The sequence below is a fragment of the Peromyscus maniculatus genome, chromosome 10 (assembly GCF_049852395.1).
Source record: "Peromyscus maniculatus bairdii isolate BWxNUB_F1_BW_parent chromosome 10, HU_Pman_BW_mat_3.1, whole genome shotgun sequence".
NCBI lineage: Eukaryota > Metazoa > Chordata > Mammalia > Rodentia > Cricetidae > Peromyscus > Peromyscus maniculatus.
In genome coordinates, this window is record NC_134861.1 from 100,092,438 (window position 1) to 100,115,105 (window position 22,668).

The window sequence follows — 22,668 nt, forward strand, 5'->3', positions numbered from 1 at the left end:
TAAGTCCAACCAGAGAGCAGTTGGTTATCCCATAACATCCGTCCACAACTGTAGCCATGGGTGTTTCTTGCCATCCTGGCCATTGATTGTAGGCTAAACGATTTTCCCCCAGCAGTCTGCATAGTACTGTAGCAGGAATCTTAAAAGTTCTTATTAATAAAATCAAACCTGAGGCCAGTTATTGGGGTGAATGCTGGAAGATCAGAGAAACCGAACAAGCCACAGCTTCCTCACCTCACCAATTCCTCAGCTGATCCTGTTTCCTCAGACTGGAAGCCTCCGAGTCCTCATCCAAATGGATCTCAGCTGAACTGTGCTGCTCAAAAGCCTAAAAGCTTAACCAGCCAAATGTTTAACCAGCCAAAATGCTTCTGGTTTCTGGTCTCCATGCCTTATATATATTTCTGTTTTTGCCATCACTCCCTGGGATTAAAGGCGAGTGTCACCATGCCTGGCTGTTTCCAATGTGGCCTTGAACTCACAGAGATCCAGGGGGATTTCTACCTCTGGAATGCTAGCATTAAAGGTGTGAGTGCCACCATTTTCTAGCCTTTGTATCTAGTGGCTGTTCTGTCTCTGACCCCAGATAAGTTTATTAGGGTGCACAATATTTTGGAGAACACAATACCACCACATAGTACCTTCCAGTACTATGAAAGCTAGCCAGCAGGGAGGAAACTTCATGGTCAGTACCTGCTTGATTTCTCCAAGTCCTGTGACCAAAGTGTATGGTGTCTTCAGCAATAGGGTCTGTCTCAGGTAGGTGTTTATTGCTGTGAAGAGACACCATGATCATGGCAACTCTTATAAAGAAAATATTTAACTGGGGTGTCTCACTTACAGTTTCAGAGGTGCTGTCTATTATCATGATGGGGAGCATGGTGCTTATAAGCAGACGTAGTGCTGGAGTAGTAGGTGAGAGTCCTACATCTTGCAGGCAACAGGAAGTCAACTGAGACACTGGGCAGTGTCCTGAGTATAGGAAACTCAAAGCCCACAGTGACACACTTCCTCCAATAAGGCCATACCCACTCCAATAAAGCCACAACTCTTAATAGTGCCACTCCCTATGAGATTATGGGGACTAATTACCTTCAAACTACCACAGGGTCTTACTATCAAGTTCTAATGGGCAACCAAGATCAATGACAATAACCTGTATTGTACTGGGGGTCTCCAGGGGACCCTTAGCCAACAACTCAAGGGGAAAGCATTCCACAACTGGCACAAATACCAGGTGGAATACCTGTATTAAACAATACCTAGTTGATTGCCTGTAATAAACTCAGACAACCTTAATGTTTGATGAACTTAAGTGATAGTTTACATGTAGGTGACTTTTCTGCTAGTCCAGTTCAGAATCCTTCAGATCCTTCCAAGGTAGGTTAATCCATGTGCAGTTCCCAGGAATTCTATAGCTCTTCACAGAAAACACACCCAACAGCACTCAACCACTTGAGAAGTAGAAACTTCCATGTACACAAAGCCACACACGTGTCTGGGCACCATGATACTCCCAAGGACTGTTTGCTGACAATGCAGAAGCCTTGAAACATAAACTGCTTTTCCCCTAAACATGTTTGGAAGTCAGAGGACACTCAAAAAGAGATGCATGCTAGGATCCATCCTAAATGGTTTGAAAGCCAGTGGACTGTGGCAGCTTACTCCTGTCGTCCCAAGACTTCAGGGGCTGAGGCAAGAGGACCGTGAATTCCAGGCCAACCTCATAAATAGGAAAAATCATTTCTTGTTGGGCCACATTTTAAAACTGAAATACCAGGGCAAGTCTAAGACAGCAGCAGGGACGGAAGTCCACTTCTAACTTCTAACCAATGTCATTGGTTCTGGAGTGAACTTAAAAAACAAAACAAACAAAAACAAAACACAGATAAACTGGGCAGTGGCGGTTCACACCTTTAATCCCGGCACTTGGGAGGTAGAGGCAGGCGGATCTCTGAGTTCAGAGCCAGCCTGGTGTACAGAGGGAGTTCTAGGACAGCCAGGGCTGTTACACAGAGAAACCCTGTCTCAAAAAACAAAACATAAAAATAATGAAATAATAACTGTCTTCCCTGTTTGTTGGAGTACCTTGAGACATTGTTTGTTAAACCAATTATTTTACTACAAATGTGGAATTTTACTTCAGATGTGGAATTTCTACAACTGTCCAAAAGGTGATCGAGGAAGGCTTCCTGGGAGGAATGTGGTCATCTTCTGCCACCTCGTGGTCACATGAGAACATGTACTAAGGAATCATAAAGCAGCTTTGGAAATATTTTTGGAAATTTCAAACCAATCTCTCAAAAGTGAATCTAATTTTCATCAGTATTAATGGGACAATGGACTTCTGTATTTAGTTCAGGAGTCAAATAGCAAAAGGAAGACAATTACATGGCTGTAATTGGTTAGAAATAAATGGTACGGCCTGCCTAGCGTCACAACGATTTGAAGTCAAACCTGGTTTTCCTCAGTATGTACTCACTTAACAGGAGAGTAACTATCACCTGGACACAGCACAGACAGGCAAAGCGCTGCTCTCAGTGGAGTCCACATCAGAGGAGAAACACAACAGATAACACAAGATCCGCCAGCCACAGAGCGGACAGTTCAGCTTGCAGAGTGCAGGAAGCGCTGGTTCCCGTCCCCGCAGTACCCAAAACCAAGCATTAATTCCCACCAGAACGATCAGAAGTTCAAAGTCATCCTGGACTATATATAATAATAAGCCAGAGGCCAGCCTGGGCTACATGAGACTCGGTATCAAAACAAACCAAACAAAACGACTGACCAAGAATGCTCCACTTCTGATGACGTTGTGGGGGACAGTCTGCACCGGAAGCCCGTGGATGGGAAACGTTCGACGTGATTGCTCTAGAGCAGAGAGGCAGGTGGAGCCGAGTAGGGAGGTGAGGAGTGACAGAAAGAGATGATGTGGACCAGCTCCTTGGGGCTCCGTGGAGGAATTCAAAGTTGACATTGGGTCTCTGGGTAAGACGGGACACCACTGAAGGATTTTTTAAAACATTTATTATTTATTTCAAGTGCATGTGTATCCATGCGTATGCACATGTACATGAAGGTCTGAAAACAGGAAGTTAGTTTTCCTTCCACCCTGTAGGTTCCAGGAGTGGAACTCGGGACTTCCAGTACGACAGCAAGCACCTTTACCATCATCTCGATGGCCGACTGGTGGGTTTTGAGTAGTGCGGTAATCTAATAACTGACAAGGTAACATACTAAGTAACCTCACAGCCACGATGGAAAGGATGCTTGGGGAGAAATGGTCCCAGAAGAACACAGATTGTTTAAACTTTTATGGAAACAGCTCTCTTAAGAGAACTCACAGACAGCACGGCAGAGGAAGAGCACATTTCTTTCTGTGGATGTGTGTTATATCAGGTGGGCCACAGTGATCTGTACTGTTGTGTCTGGAAACACACACGTACACTCAGATAAATGTTAAAAAATTAAAATGTGATGGTAGATTACTGACCCCAAGGGAGGTGAGGAATGAACTGTTAGTCACGAATTTAAGATAGTATTTCAGAACCCCACCAAGTGGCCCTCAGTGTTCATGAGGCCGAGGAAGAAGAGCTTAGTTTGAGCTGAAGGGCTACACACCCAGACCTATCTCAAACAAACAAACAAGAAACAAAGAAAAAAAAAGAAATTAACAAGAGAGTCATTGAAGTTTGTCCTTCCATATTCATTCTGGAGGTGAGGCTTGCTCTTAATCCAGATATCAGACAGTCAGATGCTCCTGTCCACTCTCCATCTTGGCACCTTAATGTCTGTCTGTCTGTCTGTCTGTCTGTCTGTCTGTCTGTCTGTCTCTCTCTCCACATGAGACAGGACCTCACCTTTTGTAGCCCAGGCTGGGATTACAGAAATGTAGCACCTCACCAGTCAGACAGTAGGTATCCTTCTGGCTCAAAGGGGTGGGCCTTTTTGAGGACTTGAAAACCTAGGCTATAGTCATTTCAAGAGACCTTCTCTATAACTTCCTGCAATGTCTGAGGTTTGTGAGGCTGTCCTGGAGCTTACTCTGTAGCCCGGCTAGTTTTGAACTCAAGAGATCTACCTGCCTCTGCCTCCTGAGTACTGAGATTAAAGGTGTGCCACCATGCTGGGCTCTGAACAATTCTTGATCTTTGTTTTATTTGAAAATTGAGGGATTTCTAGTTCTATGTCTGAAGTAAGCCGTTTTCAGTGTTTTGGGGGGAAGAGCCTTCCCAGGTGACAGCTCCGTGTGTGGAGATCTGCAGCTTCAGTGGGCCGCACTGCTTCCTTGTCGTGAGGAATCTCCTCCACGTCGCCCAGCAGTCAATGACTCTCAGCTGTGTTCCTTACCAAGGCAAGGCTGCTCAGCTGTCCTGCCCTCCCCTTTCTCCTCAGTGCATCTAGGACTATTCAGAAGCAGGCCGGAGGCACACACCTTTAAGGCCAGCGTTCAGGAAGCAGAGACAGGAAGATCTCTGTGAGTTGATGCCAGCCTAGTCTACACAGCCAGTTTAAGGTCAGCCAGGGCTGCAGTGAGACCCTGTCTCAACACAACAAATGGAAACATTGCAATTGGCTTAGAGGGAAAAACAAACCACCCTGTTAAACACATCATTAGGCTTAGGTATATTTAAAGTGTCCACAAGCCATCAGGAGGTAGCTGCTAAAACTCAAAATCCTAAATCACTTTGTGCAGCTGTGATAAGTGGCATCTTAAAACCCAATAATGTGTCGGGGGGGGGGGGGGGGGAGGGTGCACGCCTTTGATCCCAGCACTCAGGAGACAGAGGTAGGCGGATCTCTGTGAGTTTGAGAGCCTGGTCTACAAAAAGGTGATGGCACATGCCTTTAATCCCAACACTTGGTAGGCAGAGGCAGGCAGATCTGTGAGTTCAAGGCCAGCCTGGTCTACAGAGCGAGATCCAGGACATCCAGGGCTGTTATATAGAGAAACCCTGTCTCAAAAAAGAAAAAAAAAAGTTCCTGGACAGCCAGAGCTACACAGAGAAATCCTGTCTCAAAAGAGAGAGAGAGAGAGAGAGAGAGAGAGAGAGAGAGAGAGAGAGAGAGAGAAGAAAGAAAGAGAGAGAGAGAGAGAGAGAGAGAGAGAGAGAAAGAAAGAAAGAGAGAAAGAAAGAAAGAGAGAAAAACAAAACGGAATGTACCACAGCCGCTATCTATTATCTATTTAGGAGACTAGAAACAGGAGCTATGCAGAGAGCGAGAGAAAAGGATGGAAATGTCATCAGACTAAACTCATGAGCACTTAAAGTAACAGCACAAGGTTAGTCCATAATGAAAAAGTGACTTCAAGCCGGGCGGTGGTGGCAGCGCACGCCTTTAATCCCAGCACTCGGGAGGCAGAGCCAGGTGGATCTCTGTGAGTTCGAGGCCAGCCTGGTCTACAGAGCGAGTTCCAGGAAAGGCGCAAAGCTACACAGAGAAACCCTGTCTCGAAAAACATAACAAAAAACAAAAAAAGAAAAAAAAAAAGAAAAGAAAAAGAAAAGAAAAAAAATGACTTCAAAAGCGAACTCTTGGATCAAGGAGACGGCCCAGGCGTTAAAGTAACCGGCCTCACCTGATGACTGGAGCGCTATCCTCCGGACCCCTATGGTTGGAAGGCGAGAACTGCGAACTGACTCCTGGAGGTTGTCCTGTGCACAGGCGAGGGTGTACACACACACACATGCCAGTTGATAAAAACATAATAAAACTACCATTTTCATCTGAAATACAAAGCATAATGAAGACCTTGGAACTGGGCGCAGTAGTACATGCCGCCATTAAGCCCGAGGATCAGTCCAAGGTCCCCCCAGGCTAACGAGACTGTGTCCAGATAAATAAACAATAAATGCAAAACCCAAACCAATCAAGCAAGCAAGGAAGCAGCAAACCTCTCACAGCAGCCCTCTACTCGCAAGCCCACAACTTCCTGGGAGCGAAGGCACCCAGCCTGCGAGACCGAGACCGACCTTCCAAGCCTCGGCCGCCTTGCAGCAGGCGCAGGCCCGGCTCGCACCTCCGCACTTTGAGGCGCAGGCACAGTCACGTGGCGAGCCCCGGCCAATCAGCAGGCCGCTCGCGGCCGAGTCCCGTCAAGGCGCCAGTCGCCCGCTGCTGACAGAGCTGGCGGCCACCGGAGGAGGACCCGGAGCGACGGCCCCGCACTGCTTCACCTGGTGCAAACCGAGAGGGCGATCGGACAAGGTCCCTTTCCTAAGAGGTAAGGCCGCCGCTGCAGGCGCCCCGCCCCGGGGGCGCCCCCGACCCCCGTGGGCACCGATAACGGCCTCTCCGTCTCCCCTCCCCCCGGCGCCGGGCCGCAGGGAGGGCAGTTGGAGGCCATTGCCCCACCGGGTGCGAGCCAGCCTGCAGCCCCGGGGCTGAGCTGGGAGCCGGCCTCCCCGGGCCCTGGCCAGCCGCGAGCTTGTGGTCCCACAGGACCGCCTCCGCGGGTTCTTTCCACGCCCGGTCCTCGGCTTTCCTCCGCGGGGTTTGGAAGGAGACTGGCGCGAAGCCTGGGTTTAACGGTTTTCGTGGTCGGAGCGTCGTCGGGCCATCCTCCGAACTGTAGCTCTGCGAGGGCAGGAGGCTAGAGAGGGCGTCTCGGTTGTGCACGTCTGTGGACGGACCGTGCAAACGGGGGAAGCCTGGGCTTTGACTCGGCCTCCTGCCGCATTCGGTCCCCGGAAGGGACCAGACCCTCGGCCGGCCGTGTGACCAGGGTGTGCCCGCTCTCCAGGCACTGGCCCGTGCATGGGCAGAGTGCATGTGCACCGACGGGAAGGAGCAGATGGGCGGAGAGGGGCGAGGGAGGCTTCCCACCCAAGACAGCTCAACTCGACCTTGAAAAGAACAGCTGGCAGCTGGGTTAGAGTGATAATGGTAGCCCTGGTGTAGAGGTGATTCAAAGGCAAAGGCTTGGAGCTGGGGGGGACGGTGGATGATCCTCTTGGATGGGGTAGTCCAGACCGGCCTTGTTGTTACTCACCAGTACGGGATCACCCATGTCTGCCACAGCACCTGGCAAGATTTTTGAGGTTTAAAAGAAATCTGTGTGTGTTGAGAGCGTGCACCCATGTGCCTGTTCGTCCCCCAACACCCCATTCTCACTCTGTCAAAATACTAATTATATTTGTCAAATGATAATTACCTGTTCACAAGGATCTGAAAGGAGTCTGCAGCCTCAGTTCTAACATCGGACTTGGCATCCCTGTAAGTGATTTATAAATATTTTATAAACGAACAAATAGAATTTGGAAGAGGGTATCCTGGGAACCAGATGAGAGTTTTAAGAGTGTCACAATCATAGTCTAGTGAGAGACGCTGCCAAGAGGTCTAGTCAGGTCAAGTACAGCAAGAGTCTGTTGGACTTAACAGCTCACTGTGGTGAGTGTTGTTAGTGCAGGGGCAGTCGTCAGGGGCGAGGAAGCCAGGTGTGAGGAGGCAGTGCAGACGATGTAGACTTTGGGCGCTCTGTCTGAGATCCCCGAGCAAATGTGGAGGCTCCAGGGAGGCAGTAGGAATAAGATAACAGTGTTTTAAGGAAGAATCAGGATCATCCGTGGTGTTTGATTCCTGGGTATGAAGAAACATCGATGTCATAATGCTCTAATCGTTGTGTCTTGAAGAAAGTTTGCTTTGTTCTGAGACAGGTCTGCTGTGTAGTCCAGACAGGCTTCAAACTTGGGGTCCTCCTGCTTCACCCCTCCTGGTGCTGGAGTTGCTGGTGTATGCCACCACATCGGACAGAGATTCTAAGATTTCAAAGTTTTTCTTTTCTTTTTTTTTGGCTTTTGGAGACAGGGTTTCTCTGTGTAACTGTCCTGGCATTCCTGGAACTTGCTTTGTAGACCAGGTTGGCCTTGAACTCAGAGATCCGCTTGCTTCTGTCTCTAAGCACTGGGATTAAAGGTGTGTACCACCACCCCCACCCCCACCCCCACCACCCCCACCACCCCCACCACCCCCAGCTGGAAATCTCCATGTTTTAACTAGCGTAGCTGTCCTTGGCCACGTGCCTAGTGGAGACTAAGAGTTCTCCGACAGGAGGTTTCCTCACACTGCATGGAAGGGATGGAGGAAGACTGGATGCTGAAATTGCATCATTGTGAACATTCTCTGTCTGTCCTGATGGAAGAAATTACTTTCTCTGAGACTGCTTGTTCCAGACCTGGGTGCAGGAGGTTGACTGCAGGTTTGACATGCTAGAGGCTTTGGGGATGCAGGACTCGTCAGAGGCACAGGAGCTGTGTCCCACAGAGCCTAGAGCCACCTGGTATCCAGATGCGAGTTCCTTCTTTCTAGGCTATGTTGATTTTCTATGTGCACAAGTTCTATAAAATTCACCCAAAATGTTGTTAGAATATAGAAACAGAGCTGCTTTTTGTATGCTTATTTTTAAATTATTATTTAAAAATGGTTTGTACACCATCTCATTATATAGATAGCTCTGGCTGGCTTTGCCTAAAACAAAGTGTGTAGACGAGTCTAACCTTAAACTTGAGCGAGTTCTACTAACTCTGTTTTCCAAATACAGACATGAGCCACCATGCCTGCCTGTGTGTTGACCATCTTTATTTTATAACTTTATCGAATTTGTTAGTTCAGATAGCTTTTGGGTAAGGCTTTAAGATTTTTTTCTTCTTAAAAAACATGGTTAATATATGCCAGCTTATACCATCTGCAGTGAGACTTTAACATCTTGATTTTCAATTTGGATAGATACCTTTTCTTTCTTCCTGCCTCCCTCCTCCCCTCCTCTCCTTCCTTTCTGGTCTAATTTATCAGGCTAGGATTTCTGAGCAGATTATTTTAAATTTTATTTATTTTTATTGAAAATAATTTTTTTTCATACAATATATTCTGATTATAGTTCCCCCTCCAACTCCTCCCTATCTACCCACCCACCCAAATCCATACTTTTCTTTCTCATTTTTATTAGAAAACAGATATATTATTATTATTATAAAAGATAAAATAAATAAAAACAAACCAGAATAAGACAAAACAAACAAATAATCAGGAGAGCCAAAGGAAAAACACAAGAAACACACACAGATACTGAAACACGCATCTTTGCACACACAGACAACCCATAAAAATAAAATCATAAACCATAAAATATAAACAAAAGATCAACAAGGTTAAAAATTTTGCCCAAAGAGTTATGCCCTCCAAAAGTACTATTGAGTTGTTTTGTGTTGGCCATCTCTTGCTGGGTGTGGAGCCTGCCCTTAAGAGTGGCTTAAGTTTTACTCCCTTGGAGAAAACTGAATTTTCCTTTGCAGGTGGTTATTAATTGAATATAGCTTCTTGGTTAGGGATATTTCTGGCTTCTTTATAAAAAAAAAAAGGGGGTCCATAGGTGTGTGGACTTATGTCTGAATCTTCAATTCAGTTCCATTGATGAATGTGTCAGTTTTAATGTTAATGCCATGCTGTTTTTATTACCATAGCTCTGTAATGCAATTTAAGATTAGAGATGATGTTGATAACTCTAGCAGTTCTTTTATGACTAAGGATTGTTTTTAGCTTTCCTGTTTTTTTTTTTTTTTTTTTTTTTTTTTTTTGTGTGTGTGTGTGTGTGTTTCCATATGTCTTAGTTAGGGTTTCTATTGCTGCGAAGAGACACCATGACCACAGCAACTTTTATAAAGGAAACATTTAACTGGGGCTGGCTTACAGTTGCAGAGGTTTAGTGCATTATGGTCATGGGAGGACATGGCAGCATTCAGGCAGACATGGTGCTGGAGAAGGAGCTGAGAGTCCTACATCTTGATCTGCAGGCAGCAGCAGGAGACTGTGTGCCACACTAGATGTGTCTGGAGCATAGGGGACCTCACAGCCTGTCCCACAGTGGCACACTTCCTTCAACAAGGCCATACCTACTCCAATAGTGTTTTGTCTTTATAATTTTGTATTACATTTGTACAAATATATATGATGTATTTGTACAGTATGTCTGTATTTCTTCACAATCTGTTACATGGAGTCAAGTAGAGAATTTTCAGGGTACTGTGTCAGATTGATGCTCAAGGCTTTACTTCGTTTGTTAGGTTTCTGCATTAGATGTTCAGCCTGTAGCAGTGGGTGCAGAGTGGAATAGTGGGGAGCTGATGGGTTGGACCTAGGCAGGACAGGATCTGGTGCCTTTTTAGAATGTGACTGTGACTATATCTGGGGCAAGAGCACCTCAAGCCTGACTGTGAAGGCTCAGAGGCTGGGACACAGCAAAGAACTTCAAGAAAGGTATGGCCAAAGAGACAGCATGAGGAAGGAAACATGGTAAAGAGCAGTCAGCCTGGTCCTGGAGTTTGAGGACAGGTTAGAGACTGTGACACACACACAAAATGATGATTATTGGGGCTAAGACTGCGGTAGTGAAGGGGTTAAAAGTGGGGATTTGTTCTGGGGCAGGTAGTAAAGGATTTGCCAAGGAGTTCACCAGGCTGGTGGGCAGGTGTGAGGGAAGGGGCTGGGCAGACGCAAGCCGCTGGCTGTCAGGACTCGTCTAAAGGACAGGGCCTGTCTCTGGTAGAAGTGAGGCGAGGCAGGAGGAAGCGGGGAGGTCTGGGCTCTTTGATGTGTCTTCCTGGACTAGGTCAGAGAAAGCCCTCCTGGAGCACCTTTTCTGCAGCTGCTCTCTGCTCTCGTCGGCTAATAAAGTTCACGTTCTTACCATTGCCAACAGAGTCTGGCTATGCCTGCATTGTTTTGTTTTGTTTTTTTCTTTTTTAAACTCTTTCCATTTCATACTTCTCACATTTTCTCTTCTTTTTGCTTCCATTCTTCCTGGAAGCATGCCAAGCCTGTTCCCATCTGAGGCCTTCCCACATACTGTTCCTTCTGAAGAGAATTCTCCTGCCTCTTTGTAGGCACCTTGTAGCTCAAATACCTTCTCAGGGGCATTCCCTGCCTGCGTTTCCCACTCTGTTTCCTTCACAGTAGTTGGCGTTTGCTGGCAGAAAATAAGATCTCCCTGTACTGTTGTTGAGTTGTTGCTGTCTTGTTCACTGCCGTTTGAGCACCAGAGCGCTGTCTGCCCTCAAACCTGTGTCAGCAAATGTGCGGAGTCAACTGAGTCTGGTAGCCTGGCTTTGTAGCATCTGGGGTCCAGGGAGAAGGTGTTGGGTTTACTCACAGCAGGGTTTAGACTGAAAGATGAGACAATGGAGGTAAGTGCACATTAGGTATAAGAAGGGGATTACAGAAGTAGGTGTCTGAAGAAGTGTTTGGTACAGACTGTAGTGGGAGAGGAAGGAGAAAGCACTGTCGGAAGCACTGAAGGTCAGTGGCAGGCACATTACTACTGCACAGCTTTGCTGGCCAGCAGGTGGTTTCCTCTGTGGAGTCGTGTGTGAGTGTGTGCATATGTACGTGTCTGTCCCCCATGCATGTGGAGACCAGAGGACACCCTTGGGTTGCATTCTTACACGTTATGCACCCTGAGAAGGATCTCTTACTGGCCTGGAGCTCACCAATTAGGCTACAGCGAGTGTGCAGAGAGCCCCAGGAGTCCTGTATTCACTGCCCCGGCACTAAGATTCAGGCAGGCTGCCTCCGCCACTGCCTGCTGTTTAGTGAGGGTATGTGTGTGGCAAAGTACTTTACAAGCAATCTCCTCAGCCTCTGCAATTTCTTTATTTTTAATGATGCTATAAAATTTTATTTTTTACTCATGTGTGTATCTATATAACATGGGTGCAGGTGCCCACAGAGTCCAGAAGAGGATGTTGGATGCCATGGAGCCAGAGTTATGTTGTCAGCCACCTGATGCCAGTACAAGGAACTGAACTTGGGCCCTTGGAAAAGCAGTACATGCTCTTAACCACTGAGCCATCCCTCCAGTTCCTGTAGTTTCTTATCATAAAAGCTCGGTGTATGCACTGTCCAGTGTAGTCACCAGCCATGCTCTGTGTCTGCACTGTCCAGTGTAGTCACCAGCCATGCTCTGTGTCTGCACTGTCCAGTGTATAACCACTAGCCACGTGCAGCCAGATGTTGGGACTTGAAGGTGACTAATCATATGTATGATTACTTACAGTACCATATCAATCATCAACCAATTTGGGGTTGTGTGTCTCTATATTTTTTTTTTTTGGTTTTTCGAGACAGGGTTTCTCTGTGTAGCTTTGCGCCTTTTCTGGAGCTCACTTGGTAGCCCAGGCTGGCCTCGAACTCACAGAGATCCGCCTGGCTCTGCCTCCCGAGTGCTGGGATTAAAGGCGTGCGCCACCACCGCCCGGCGTGTGTCTCTATATTGATGGGGAGCAAACTCGGAACCTCACTCACAAGGCAAGTGCTCTTCGCAGAGCCATGCCTCCAACTCCGCAAACAGTTTGGATTAAGGAGATAGAGATAGAAGTTTTTTTTTTTTTCAATAGAAACTGACAAAAAGACTTTTAAAGTAAATTTATTACATATAAGAACTTCAGGGTTGGTCAGATGATCAGGGTTAAGTTTCCAGGACCCACATGATGGAGAGAGAACTGACTCCAGGTTACCCTTTCGCCTGCATAAGCATGCTTTGGTACACATGTGCAACCACACATGTGCTCATACAGTAATAAATAACTTTTAAAGCTGATTGTCTAGGCTTCCTTCTCATTGATACTTTAAGATGTAAATTTTGCAGATGGCACTTTCAAAAGAGTTACTTTCCCTAAGAGACTGCTTCTAGTCACCTTGTATTTTAACTAGATGAATGTACTTCACAAACAGAACTTCCATTCCTCTAAAGACACCGTTAAGAGTACAGGTGGTTCATGCCTGTAATCCCAGTACCCGGGAGGCTGGGACAGAAGATTGCCTTTAGTTTGAGGCCCTTTTGGGCTATATAATAAGACCCCACCTTAAACAAACAAACCAACAAAAAACTGGCAATTGGGAGGTAGAAGCAGAAAGGTTAGGAATTCCAAATCATCCTAGATCATATAGTAAGTTTGAGATAAGCTGAGAAACGTAAGGCCTTGTGTCCCCCAGCCCCCATCTCCATAGTCCAAGCACTTGGGAGGTAGAAGCAGTAGGATCAAGAGTTATAGATCTTACTCAGCTTCATGAGGTTAGGTTGGGCTACATGAGACCTTGTCTCAAAACCCCAAAAGAAGAGGACACTATGTAAGCCACAGCCTGCCAGAAGATATTTGCAGTGCATAACAACAAAGTTTTTGTGTTCAAAATATATGAGGATAGTTACAGACAACCCAGTAGAAATATAGTTACAATGTCTCAAATGTGCTTGACAGACAATGCCCATGTGGCCAGTAAACATTAAAAGGGGCTTTATATCATGGATCATCAGAGAAATCGCAATCAGCATCACACTTTAGCCTCTTGTGCACCTACAGATGGTGAATGTAGAAACAGGATCAGAGGCTCACACAGAGATGAAGTGGCTGGAGGTCAGTTTGTGCCTTTTGGCGCACACACACACACACACACACACACACACACACACACACACACATACACACAGACCTCACATCATCTTAACAGCAGTAACAACCTGAAGTTTCAAATAGAACAAATAAGGCAGGTATGAAGGCACATGCTATAGTTCCTATACTTGGGATGCTGAAGCTGCCTGCAAGCTTAAGGATGATCTGATCTACACAGTGAGACCCTGCTTCCAGAAAACTAAAAAAGGAAATAAAAGAACATTTCTATTACAGTAAAGTAGTGTACAGTAGTGTAAATAAGCAAACAACACCTGAATAAGCTTTATAAATATAATGAGGAAAAAAGCCAAATGAAGTATAAGACATAGTAAATAATGCTGTGTCTATGCCAGACTTGAAGTGATATGTATAACACAAGAGAAAATTATGAGATTGAGTAAACTGTAAGATTGATAATGACCTCAAATTAATTCATTCAGTGTGGTGGTATTCTATCTTGACTGTACATCAGAAACACAAAGGAACTTTAGAAACTAAAACTGATTCTCATACTCTAGAAGGAGGAAAAGACAAACAATTGCCATGTGATCTTTGTGCTCTGGTTATACATAATCAAAATTTTTTAAAAGGAAGAGGAAGAGGAGGAGCATAGGCTTGAGAGAGTTGCATGACTCTGTTCATAGCAACACTGAACAGTGTCTCACTTGTGTGTTCATTGAGAACAACCTAAAAGGTGGAAGTGGCCTGTTTGATGCTGGTAGGTGAAGGTAAGCAAAATGCAGTACCTAAAATGGAATGTCACTCAGCTTTAAAAGGAAGGAAGGGGCTAGAGAGATGGCTTAGTGGTTAAGAGCTCTTAGCTGGGCAGTGGAGGCACATGCTTTTAATCCCAGCACTCAGGAGGCAGAGGCAGGCTAATTTCTTGAGTTCGAGGCCAGCCTGATCTACAGAATGAGTTCCAGGACAGCCAAGGCTGCACAGAAAAACCATCTCAAAAAACAAAAACAACAATAAGAGTTCTTGGTGCTTGCTACTCTTCCAGAGTTCAATTCCAAGCACCCATGTCAAATGGTTTATCACCCAATGCCTTCCTGACCTCTTCTGACCTTTGAGGACATCTGCACATATGGCTACATACTCAAACACACACATGCATATAAATAATTAAAAAATGAAAATACAGACTTTAAAAGAAAGGAAACAGGCTAAGGTCATATGTAGCTCAGTGGTAGAATTCTTACATAGCATGAACACAGCCCACAGAAAGTATGTGTGTATATGGGGGTGGGGGAGTGGCAGCTAGCACATACCTATGATCCCAGCTCTCATGAAGCTGAAACAGGAGAGTTGTAAATTCAAGGCTAACCCTGACTGCAGAGCAGGACCCTTATTTCTTTTTTTTTAATTTACATACTGACCTCAGTTTCACCTCCCTCTCTCATCTTTCCCTCTTCCTGCCTCCCATCTACCTCCCTCCCCATCCACACCTCCATCTCCATTCAGAAAGGAGCAGGCCGTCCATGGGATTGAACAAAGCATGGCACATCAAGTTGAGGCAGGACCAAGCTCCTCCCCCTGCATCAAGGCTGGGCTAGGTAATCCAGCATGGGGAACAGGTCCCCAAAAGCCAGCTAAGCGCCAGGGGCAGGTCTTGATCTCACTGCTAGGAGCCTCACAGACCAAGCTACACAACTGTCACACATATACAGAGGGCCTAAGTTGTCCCATGTAGGCTCCCTAACCATAGGTCCAGAGTCCCTGAGCTCCCAGAAGCTTAGGTCAGCTGTCTGTGTGGGTTTTCTGGTCATGACCTCAACCCCCTCTGGCTCGTACAATCCCTCTTCCCTTTCTTAGGAAGACTCCTGGAGCTCAGCCCAGTGCTTGGCTGTGGGTCTCTGCATCTGCTTCTGTCAGTTCCTGCATGAAGGCTCTCTGATGACAATTAGGGAGGTCAGCAATCTAATTACAGGAGAAGGCCAGTTCAGGCACCCTCTCCGCTATTGCTAGGAGTCTTAGCTAGGGTTATCCTTGTGGATTCCTGGGGGTTTCCCTGGCACCAGGTTTCTCTTCCATTTCCCCTTCCCAGGGAAATCTATGCATCCCTTTTTGGGCCCTCCTTGTTATCTAGTCTCTCTGGGGCTGTGGATTGTAGGTTGGTTATCCTTTACTTCATTCCTAATATCCACTTATAAGTGAGTACATACCATGTTCATCTTCCTGGGTCTGAGTTATCTCACTCAGAATGATTTTTTCTAGTTCCATCCATTTGCCTGCAAATTTCATGAGGCCATTGTTTTTTACAGCTGAGTTAACACTCCATTGTGTAATGTACCACATTTTCCTTATCTACTCTTCGGTTTGAGGGGCATCTAGATTGTTTCCAGGTTCTTGCTGTTACAAATAATGCTGCTGTGAGCATAGTTGAGCAAGTGACAAGACCCCTATTTTAAAGGAGAGAGAGGAAAAGAAAATCTGACATATTTTTTAACATGAATGAACCTTGAGGATTTTGAACTAAGTAAAATAAACGACTTCCTTAGGAGTACAATGTGCCTTCAAGGTAGGTCAGCAGGTAAATGTGCTCGCTGCCAAGGCTGGTGACGCAAGTTTGCTCCCTGGGACCCACACGGTGGAAGGAGAGAAATGATGGCCTCCACATGCTTTGGGTCTGGCACTGCAGGCCTGTGACCACAGCTACTCAAGAACCAGGGCTCTCCTGAGCGTAGTAAGGCGGACCTTGTTTCCAGAATCACAACAGCAGTAGGGGGAGTGATACCAAGGCTGGGGGAAGGTGAGAATTGGGGGCCGGGATTGTTTAGTGGGTGTGGGATTTGAGTTTTGTAAAATGAAGACATTTTGGAGACTGGTTCCAGAAAGACCTAAATATACACAACATCAAACTAAGGACTTAAATAGTCAAGGTGGATTTTACCACAAGTGAAACAGAGAAACATGATCACGAGGCAGCGATGGCAAACCAATGCAATCTCATCTATGTGGCTCCTGGCTTAGTTGTCACAGGTCCACAGTGGACAGCCCCTTCTCATTTTGCTTACCTATGTCAGGGACTGTGTGTGCATTCCTAGCGTCCATACTTTATCTCCATGGTACAGTGCTGTCCAGGCATCATAGATATAACAGTGTGCACCAAAGAGCTGCATCTCAGCCCCGGCGCTTCGCAGACTAACAGTGTGCGCCAAAGAGCTGCATCCCAGCCCCGGCGCTCCTCTCCCTGGGGTGTTATTGTCCGCTTACTTAGTTATTACTGCTGGTGTCGAGGCTCGGGCTGGCCCTGCCCGACTAAGCCCGTGCCCCAGGCTCTGTGAACTGGGGTTTTGTTTTGTGTCTCCGTGGAGCACGTATGGAGATCAGAGGACACGTGGCAAGAATCAGGTCTCTTCCACACTCATGTCTCAAGTTTCCAGCAAGTGTCTCTACCTGCTAAGCCATCCTGACCTAGTTATTTCATGTATGTACGTGTGTGCATGCAAGGGCCAGAGGACAACTTGTGGGTGTTGATGAATTTGGATTTTAAATATATTACTTTATTTAAATTAGTGAGAAAATTTGGGGGAGGATTAGCCAAAAAATTCCTTATGCTTTCTCCTGCATTCAGTGAACAATTACAGGATACCTATACCCCAGTGGTACCTCTAACACTCCTGGTGCTTCTTTCTGTTAGGAATTTGTAGACTTTCCTGCTAAGACCTCAATTTGTATTTTTGAAGAACAGAAAGAAAATTCTGTGAAGTGTGGAAATAATTTAAGCCATCTAAGACTAAAACATACATAATGAAACAATGTATACAATTTGTATAAAAAAGGTTAGTATTTGTTAAAAAATTGTCATTTGTCCTTTTTGTTCCTGGCCTAGGATGTAGTGGGGTTTTTAGAGGAGAGGATGTTTTTGTTTCTGAGACAGAATCTCATGGTGTGGCCCTGGCTGTCTTGAAACTCACTATGTAGTCTTGGCTAGCCTTGGCTGGCCTTGAACTCACAGAGATCTGCCTGCCTCCACCTCCTGAGTGCTGGGACGAAAGGTGTGCACCACATGGACATTTGTAAATGAACATTTAAACAACTAGAATGTGTCTTGGAGTAAATCAACTGTGTGTGATTGCTGTGTCTGCAGCACTCAGGAGGCTGAGCAGGAAAGTCTTGTCTGAGGCTGGCCTGGACTACATATAAAATAAGGCATAAGACCCTGTCCCAAAATAATAGCAGCAGCAGCAGCAGCAGCAGCAGCACAAAGCCAGGCATGGTGATGTACTATGTATTGAGCTCCAGGCCAGCCTCAGAAACATAGTGAGACCCTGTCTCAAATTCAGAAAACAAAACAGCAAAAGCCACTCTTTCTCTTGAATAATCCTTTGGGCTCTTACAAACAGCAACTTTTCAAGTCCTCGGTGTTTTACTTTTCAGGACATGTACTTGTAGACAACATTCAAACACCAGGGTCTGAAGTGGTTGAGAATGTCTCTGCCGAGCCGACAGACCGCCATTGTCAACCCCCCTCCCCCAGAGTTCATCAACGCCAAGAAGAATGGGCGTGTGACGAACCAGCTGCAGTTCCTGCAGAGGGTCGTCCTGAAGGCCCTGTGGAAACACGGCTTCTCATGGCCCTTCCAGCAGCCCGTGGACGCCGTGAAGCTGAAGCTGCCAGTAAGCATCGCGTGACACGTTAGTTTGTATTTATTCCTCCGTGTGTGTGTGTGTGTGTGTGTGTGTGTGTGTGTGTGTGTATATGTGTATGTGTATGTGTGTGTATATACATGTATGTGTTTATGTGTGTATGTATACGTGTATGTGTGTGTATGTATGTGTGTGTTTGTGTGTATGTGTATGTGTATGTGTGTATGTATGCGTGTATGTGTGTGTATGTATGTGTGTGTTTGTGTGTATGTATGCGTGTATGTGTGTGTATGTATGTGTGTGTGTTTGTGTGTATGTATGTGTGTATGTGTGTGTATGTATGTGTGTGTTTATGTGTGTGTATGTATGCGTGTATGTATATGTGTATGTGTGTGTATGTATGTGTGCATGTGTGTGTATGTGGTGTGTGTGTATGTGTGTGTTTATGTGTGTGTATGTATGCGTGCATGTATATGTGTATGTGTGTGTATGTATGTGTGTGGTGTGTGTATGTATGTGTGTATGTGTGTGGTGTGTGTGTATGTATGTGTGTATGTGTGGTGTGTGTGTATGTATGTGTGTATGTGTGTGGTGTGTGTGTATGTATGTGTGTATGTGTGTGGTGTGTGTGTATGTATGTGTGTATGTGTGTGGTGTGTATGTATGTGTGTGTATGTATGTGTGGTGTGGTGTGTGTGTGTGTGTATGTGTGTGGTGTATGTGTGTGTGGCGTGTGTATGTGTGTGTATGTGTTGTGTGTGTGTGTGTGTGGTGTGGTGTGTGTGTATGTATGTGTGTGTATGTGTGTATGTATGTGTGTGTATGTGGTGTGTGTGTGTGTGTGTGGTGTGGTGTGTGTGTATGTATGTGGGTGTGGTGTGTGTATGTATGTGTGTGTGGTGTGTGTATGTATGTGTGTGTGGTGTGTGTGTATGTATGTGTGTGTATGTATGTGTGTGTATGTGTGTATGTATGTGTGTGTATGTGTTGGGTGTGTGTGTGTGGTGTGGTGTGTGTGTATGTATGTGTGTATGTATGTGTGTGTATGTATGTGTGTGTGTGTATGTATGTGTGTGGTGTGTGTGTGTATGTATGTGTGTGTGTGTGTGCAGTTCAAGACACACGTGGAGTCAGAGGACCACTTGGAGGAGGTGTCAGTTCTCTCCGTCCACCCTGGGTTCCAGGCTCCTGCTGAGCTGTCTCGCAGGCCCAGACTCAGGTGCTGGGATCTAGGCAGGAGAGGAACCTTCCAGGAGTCCTAAAGCAAAGTAGAAGAGGGGATCAGAAAGCAGCAACCTCAATAGTAAGATACAAGGTCTTCATATGCAGCCCATATTTTGCATAAAGCACCCACTTGGGAATAGGTATTTGATGAAACAGAGGAGGAGAGAACTGTCAGCGAGATGCAGCAGCCAAAATCACTTCCGGTGCCTGCAGGTCTCAGAAACCCCACTCTGCCTCCTAACTTCACAGTCACAGGGAAGCGACAGAATGGGAGGGGCGTGGAGGATGCTCTCCTAGAGGCCGCTTCTGGTTTCTACAGGTACCAGGCACACATGTGCACCACAGATATACATGCAGGCAAAGCACCCAAACATAAAGTTAATTTAATATAATCTTTAATATTATAAAATATACATAATTAGATACCTGGTTATTCAGCACCTCTGAAAGACTGTCCTAAGTGTTCTTCCCCACTCCCAAGATAAAAGTTAATGATGTGGACATTGGCACTCTTGTTTTAACAGTTCATGATGAATTGTGTAAGGTTCTCTGGTCAGAGCATGTCATAGCAGCTTTCTGATGAAGAGACATCCTCTGAGAAGGCTTTATTTTTCTTCCTTCCTTCTTTCTCTTTCTCTTTCTCTTTCTCTCTCTCTCTCTCTCTCTCTCTCTCTCTCTCTCTCTCTCTCTCTCTCTCTCTCTCTCTCTCTCTTTGAGACAAGGTTTCTCTGTATAGTTTTAGTGCCTGTCCTGGATCTCCCTCTGTAGCCCAGGCTGGCCTCGAACTCACAGAGATCTATCTGGCTCTGCCTCCCAAGCACTGGGATTAAAGAGGCATGCGCCACTGCTGCCCAGCTGCTTTCTTAACACTACTTAGTAGTCTTACTTATATCACACATCACATTCAGCTTTAGGTTTCACTTGAAGTTTTTAATCATATAGTAACAGAGCGATCTGTGATGTAGTCAGTGAGTCAGGGAACTGGAATTCTCCTCTGAACCTGTCAGATTCCATAAATACTGCCCCTCATCATTTTCTTCCTTGTACATTTTTCAAAAATAAAATGTTTTAAATTTTGCCTTTGCCAATCTTTTAAATTTTTAAATTTTTTCATTATCTGTTTTGTGTGTGTGTGTGTGTGTGCGCGCGCGCGCGTGCGCGCACGCTCCAAGGACAACTTTCAGGAGTCAGTTCTCGTTCCACCATATGGGTCCTTGGGCACCAAGTCAGGTGGTTAAGCTTAGTGGCAAGCACATTTACCCTCTGAGCCAACACATCAGAACTACCCTTGTCAACCTGTAGAGACTTTATTTCCTCTGAAAAGTAATGTTATGACAACTAGCTTTGGTTTTCACTACTAAAGGTTTTCAGATTGTGCTTCTAACAAAAGGTAATCATTTGCATTCCTTAGTTAAAGGTTAAGAGTTTTATGAATTAAGTCAATAGTTGTTTGTGTGTGATTATACCATACTGAACCCAAGGCCTCAAGCATACTAAACAAGTATGCCTGACAATGAACTACATTTCCAGTCCATTATTATTATTATTATTATTTATTATTATTAATTTATTGTGGTGCTGAGGATGGAACCCAGGGTCTTTTGCATATTATATGAGCTCTCTACAACTGAACTATACCCTCAGCCTCCTTCTAATAATGTAACTTCTTCAAACCTACAGGACTATTATACCATTATAAAAACCCCAATGGATTTAAATACAATTAAGAAGCGGTTGGAAAATAAGTATTATGTGAAGGCTTCCGAATGCATAGAAGACTTCAACACAATGTTTTCAAATTGTTATTTATACAACAAGGTATGTAAATTTATATTACACTGCCTATTCTTTGCTGTTATGTATACAAGAGTGTATAATAAGTATTATGATTTCAGATTCCAGTTCCAGATTAGAAACAATGTATTGTTTTGGATAGGAGGGCCAGTTTGAAACAAGGTTTCCATGGGCTTCCAGGGCTGGCCTCAAGGTCTTCCTGCCTCAGCCTCTAGAGTACTAGGTTTATAGGCATGTGCCCTTATAATACTCAGTTTACATGTCTTTATTAGATATGCCATTTTGTAATGTTGTTATTTTTCTAGTGTGTGAGCCTGTGTAGTGGTCAGAACAGTTTTTAGGAGTTGGCTCTTCCCCTCTACCATGGGTTATGGGGTGGAACTCAAGAAGTTATTAGGCATATCCAGAAGTTATTAGGCTCATATGGCAAGTATTTTTACCAACTCAGAGCCTCCTCGCTGACCTCGATTTGCATATTTTAAGTAAATTATTTATTATTGGATTTCATAATTTTCATATTTCAGTCTATTTGTTGAATTTGTTTTTTCAGCCTATTGACTGTATTTTTGCCTGAATAGCTGAAATGATCTATCCTTAAATAAAGAAAAAAGAAAAGAAAGAAATATCAAAGCCAGACTGGTAACTCACCTATAACCCAGTGATTGGGAGGCTGAGGCAGGAGGATTTTGTGAGTTTAAGGGCAGCTTGGGTATAGTTTGAGCCCCTGTCTTGAGAAGAAAGAAAGAAAAGCAGTATTGATGGTCTGGCTCTCTGTGGTTCTCCTGATGTTTTAATTATGAGTGATAACCTGGTGCCACACTTAATTGAACCTTGGTTAAATTTCCTACCTACTGCCTAAGTAGCAAACTGCATGAGAGTCTGCGTAGTGCTGAGGACTGAGCCCGGCACAGTTGAGTCCCTTAAATTTACTTCATGCAGTGAGGTAATGCTAGAAGAATACAACAGGGAGAGTGGAATTCAAATCCAGTCACTGTACACGGTCATGAGGTCACCTCAGATCATGAAGTGCTTTGCTCCAGGGGAGACATTCTAATTGCTAACACTTTTTGTATTGCTGGGGTGGTTAGATTACATTTGTTTGGTGTTCAGAAAATTCACTCTGATCCTTTTTAAAAGGCAAGAGATGCTAGAATTTGTTTGTTTCTGCTCCACTATTTTCCAAATAGAGGAGATAAGTCCTATCTAAGCATTCTATAAAGAAATGTGGTGCCACAACTACCCTGTGTAACTTAACATGTCTTCAACATGTCTTCTAGCCTGGTGATGACATTGTTCTTATGGCCCAAGCTCTAGAGAAGTTATTTATGCAGAAATTATCTCAGATGCCACAAGAAGAGCAAGCTGTGGGTGGTAAGGAAAGAATAAAGAAAGGTAAGCCCAGAGAGAAAAGTGTGAGTTGCTGTGGGATGTTCTGTATGGCAAATGTGTTGCTCTGATTGGTTAGTAAATGAAGCACTGATTGGCCAGTAGTCAGGCAGGAGGAAGTATAGGCGGGACAAGGAGGAGAAGAATTCTGGGAAGTGGAAGGCTGAGTCAGAGACACTGCCAGCCGCCACCATGACAAGCCACATGTGAAGATGCCAGTAAGCCATGA

The 22,668-nt window shown here is 45.2% G+C and overlaps 1 protein-coding gene and 1 long non-coding RNA gene across 35 annotated transcripts in view; one reads left to right on the plus strand and one right to left on the minus strand.

Moving 5' to 3' along the window:
- Window positions 1-3,010: 3,010 nt before the first annotated feature.
- On the minus strand, window positions 3,011-9,154 carry LOC121820996 (uncharacterized). Its single transcript, XR_006061695.2, has 2 exons — window positions 7,157-9,154; window positions 3,011-7,026 (listed from the first exon to the last, which is right to left on the minus strand). It is a non-coding gene; the product is annotated as an uncharacterized LOC121820996 (long non-coding RNA).
- Window positions 6,070-22,668, plus strand: part of Brdt (bromodomain testis associated) — a 58,133-nt gene continuing 41,534 nt past the window's right edge. For 19 of the 34 annotated variants that reach the window (XM_076546905.1, XM_016004353.3, XM_016004358.3 and 16 more), the window contains exons 1-5: window positions 6,071-6,226; window positions 17,086-17,227; window positions 17,826-18,065; window positions 20,940-21,077; window positions 22,331-22,445. In XM_076546905.1, the coding sequence (XP_076403020.1) occupies window positions 17,877-18,065; window positions 20,940-21,077; window positions 22,331-22,445 (442 nt within the window). In that variant the 5' untranslated portion in view covers window positions 6,071-6,226; window positions 17,086-17,227; window positions 17,826-17,876. Of the gene's footprint in view, window positions 6,227-6,319; window positions 7,219-7,308; window positions 7,393-17,085; window positions 17,228-17,825; window positions 18,066-20,939; window positions 21,078-22,330; window positions 22,446-22,668 lie in introns of those variants that run through there. The other 15 variants (XM_076546906.1, XM_076546909.1, XM_076546911.1 and 12 more) reach the window with 7 other exon arrangements.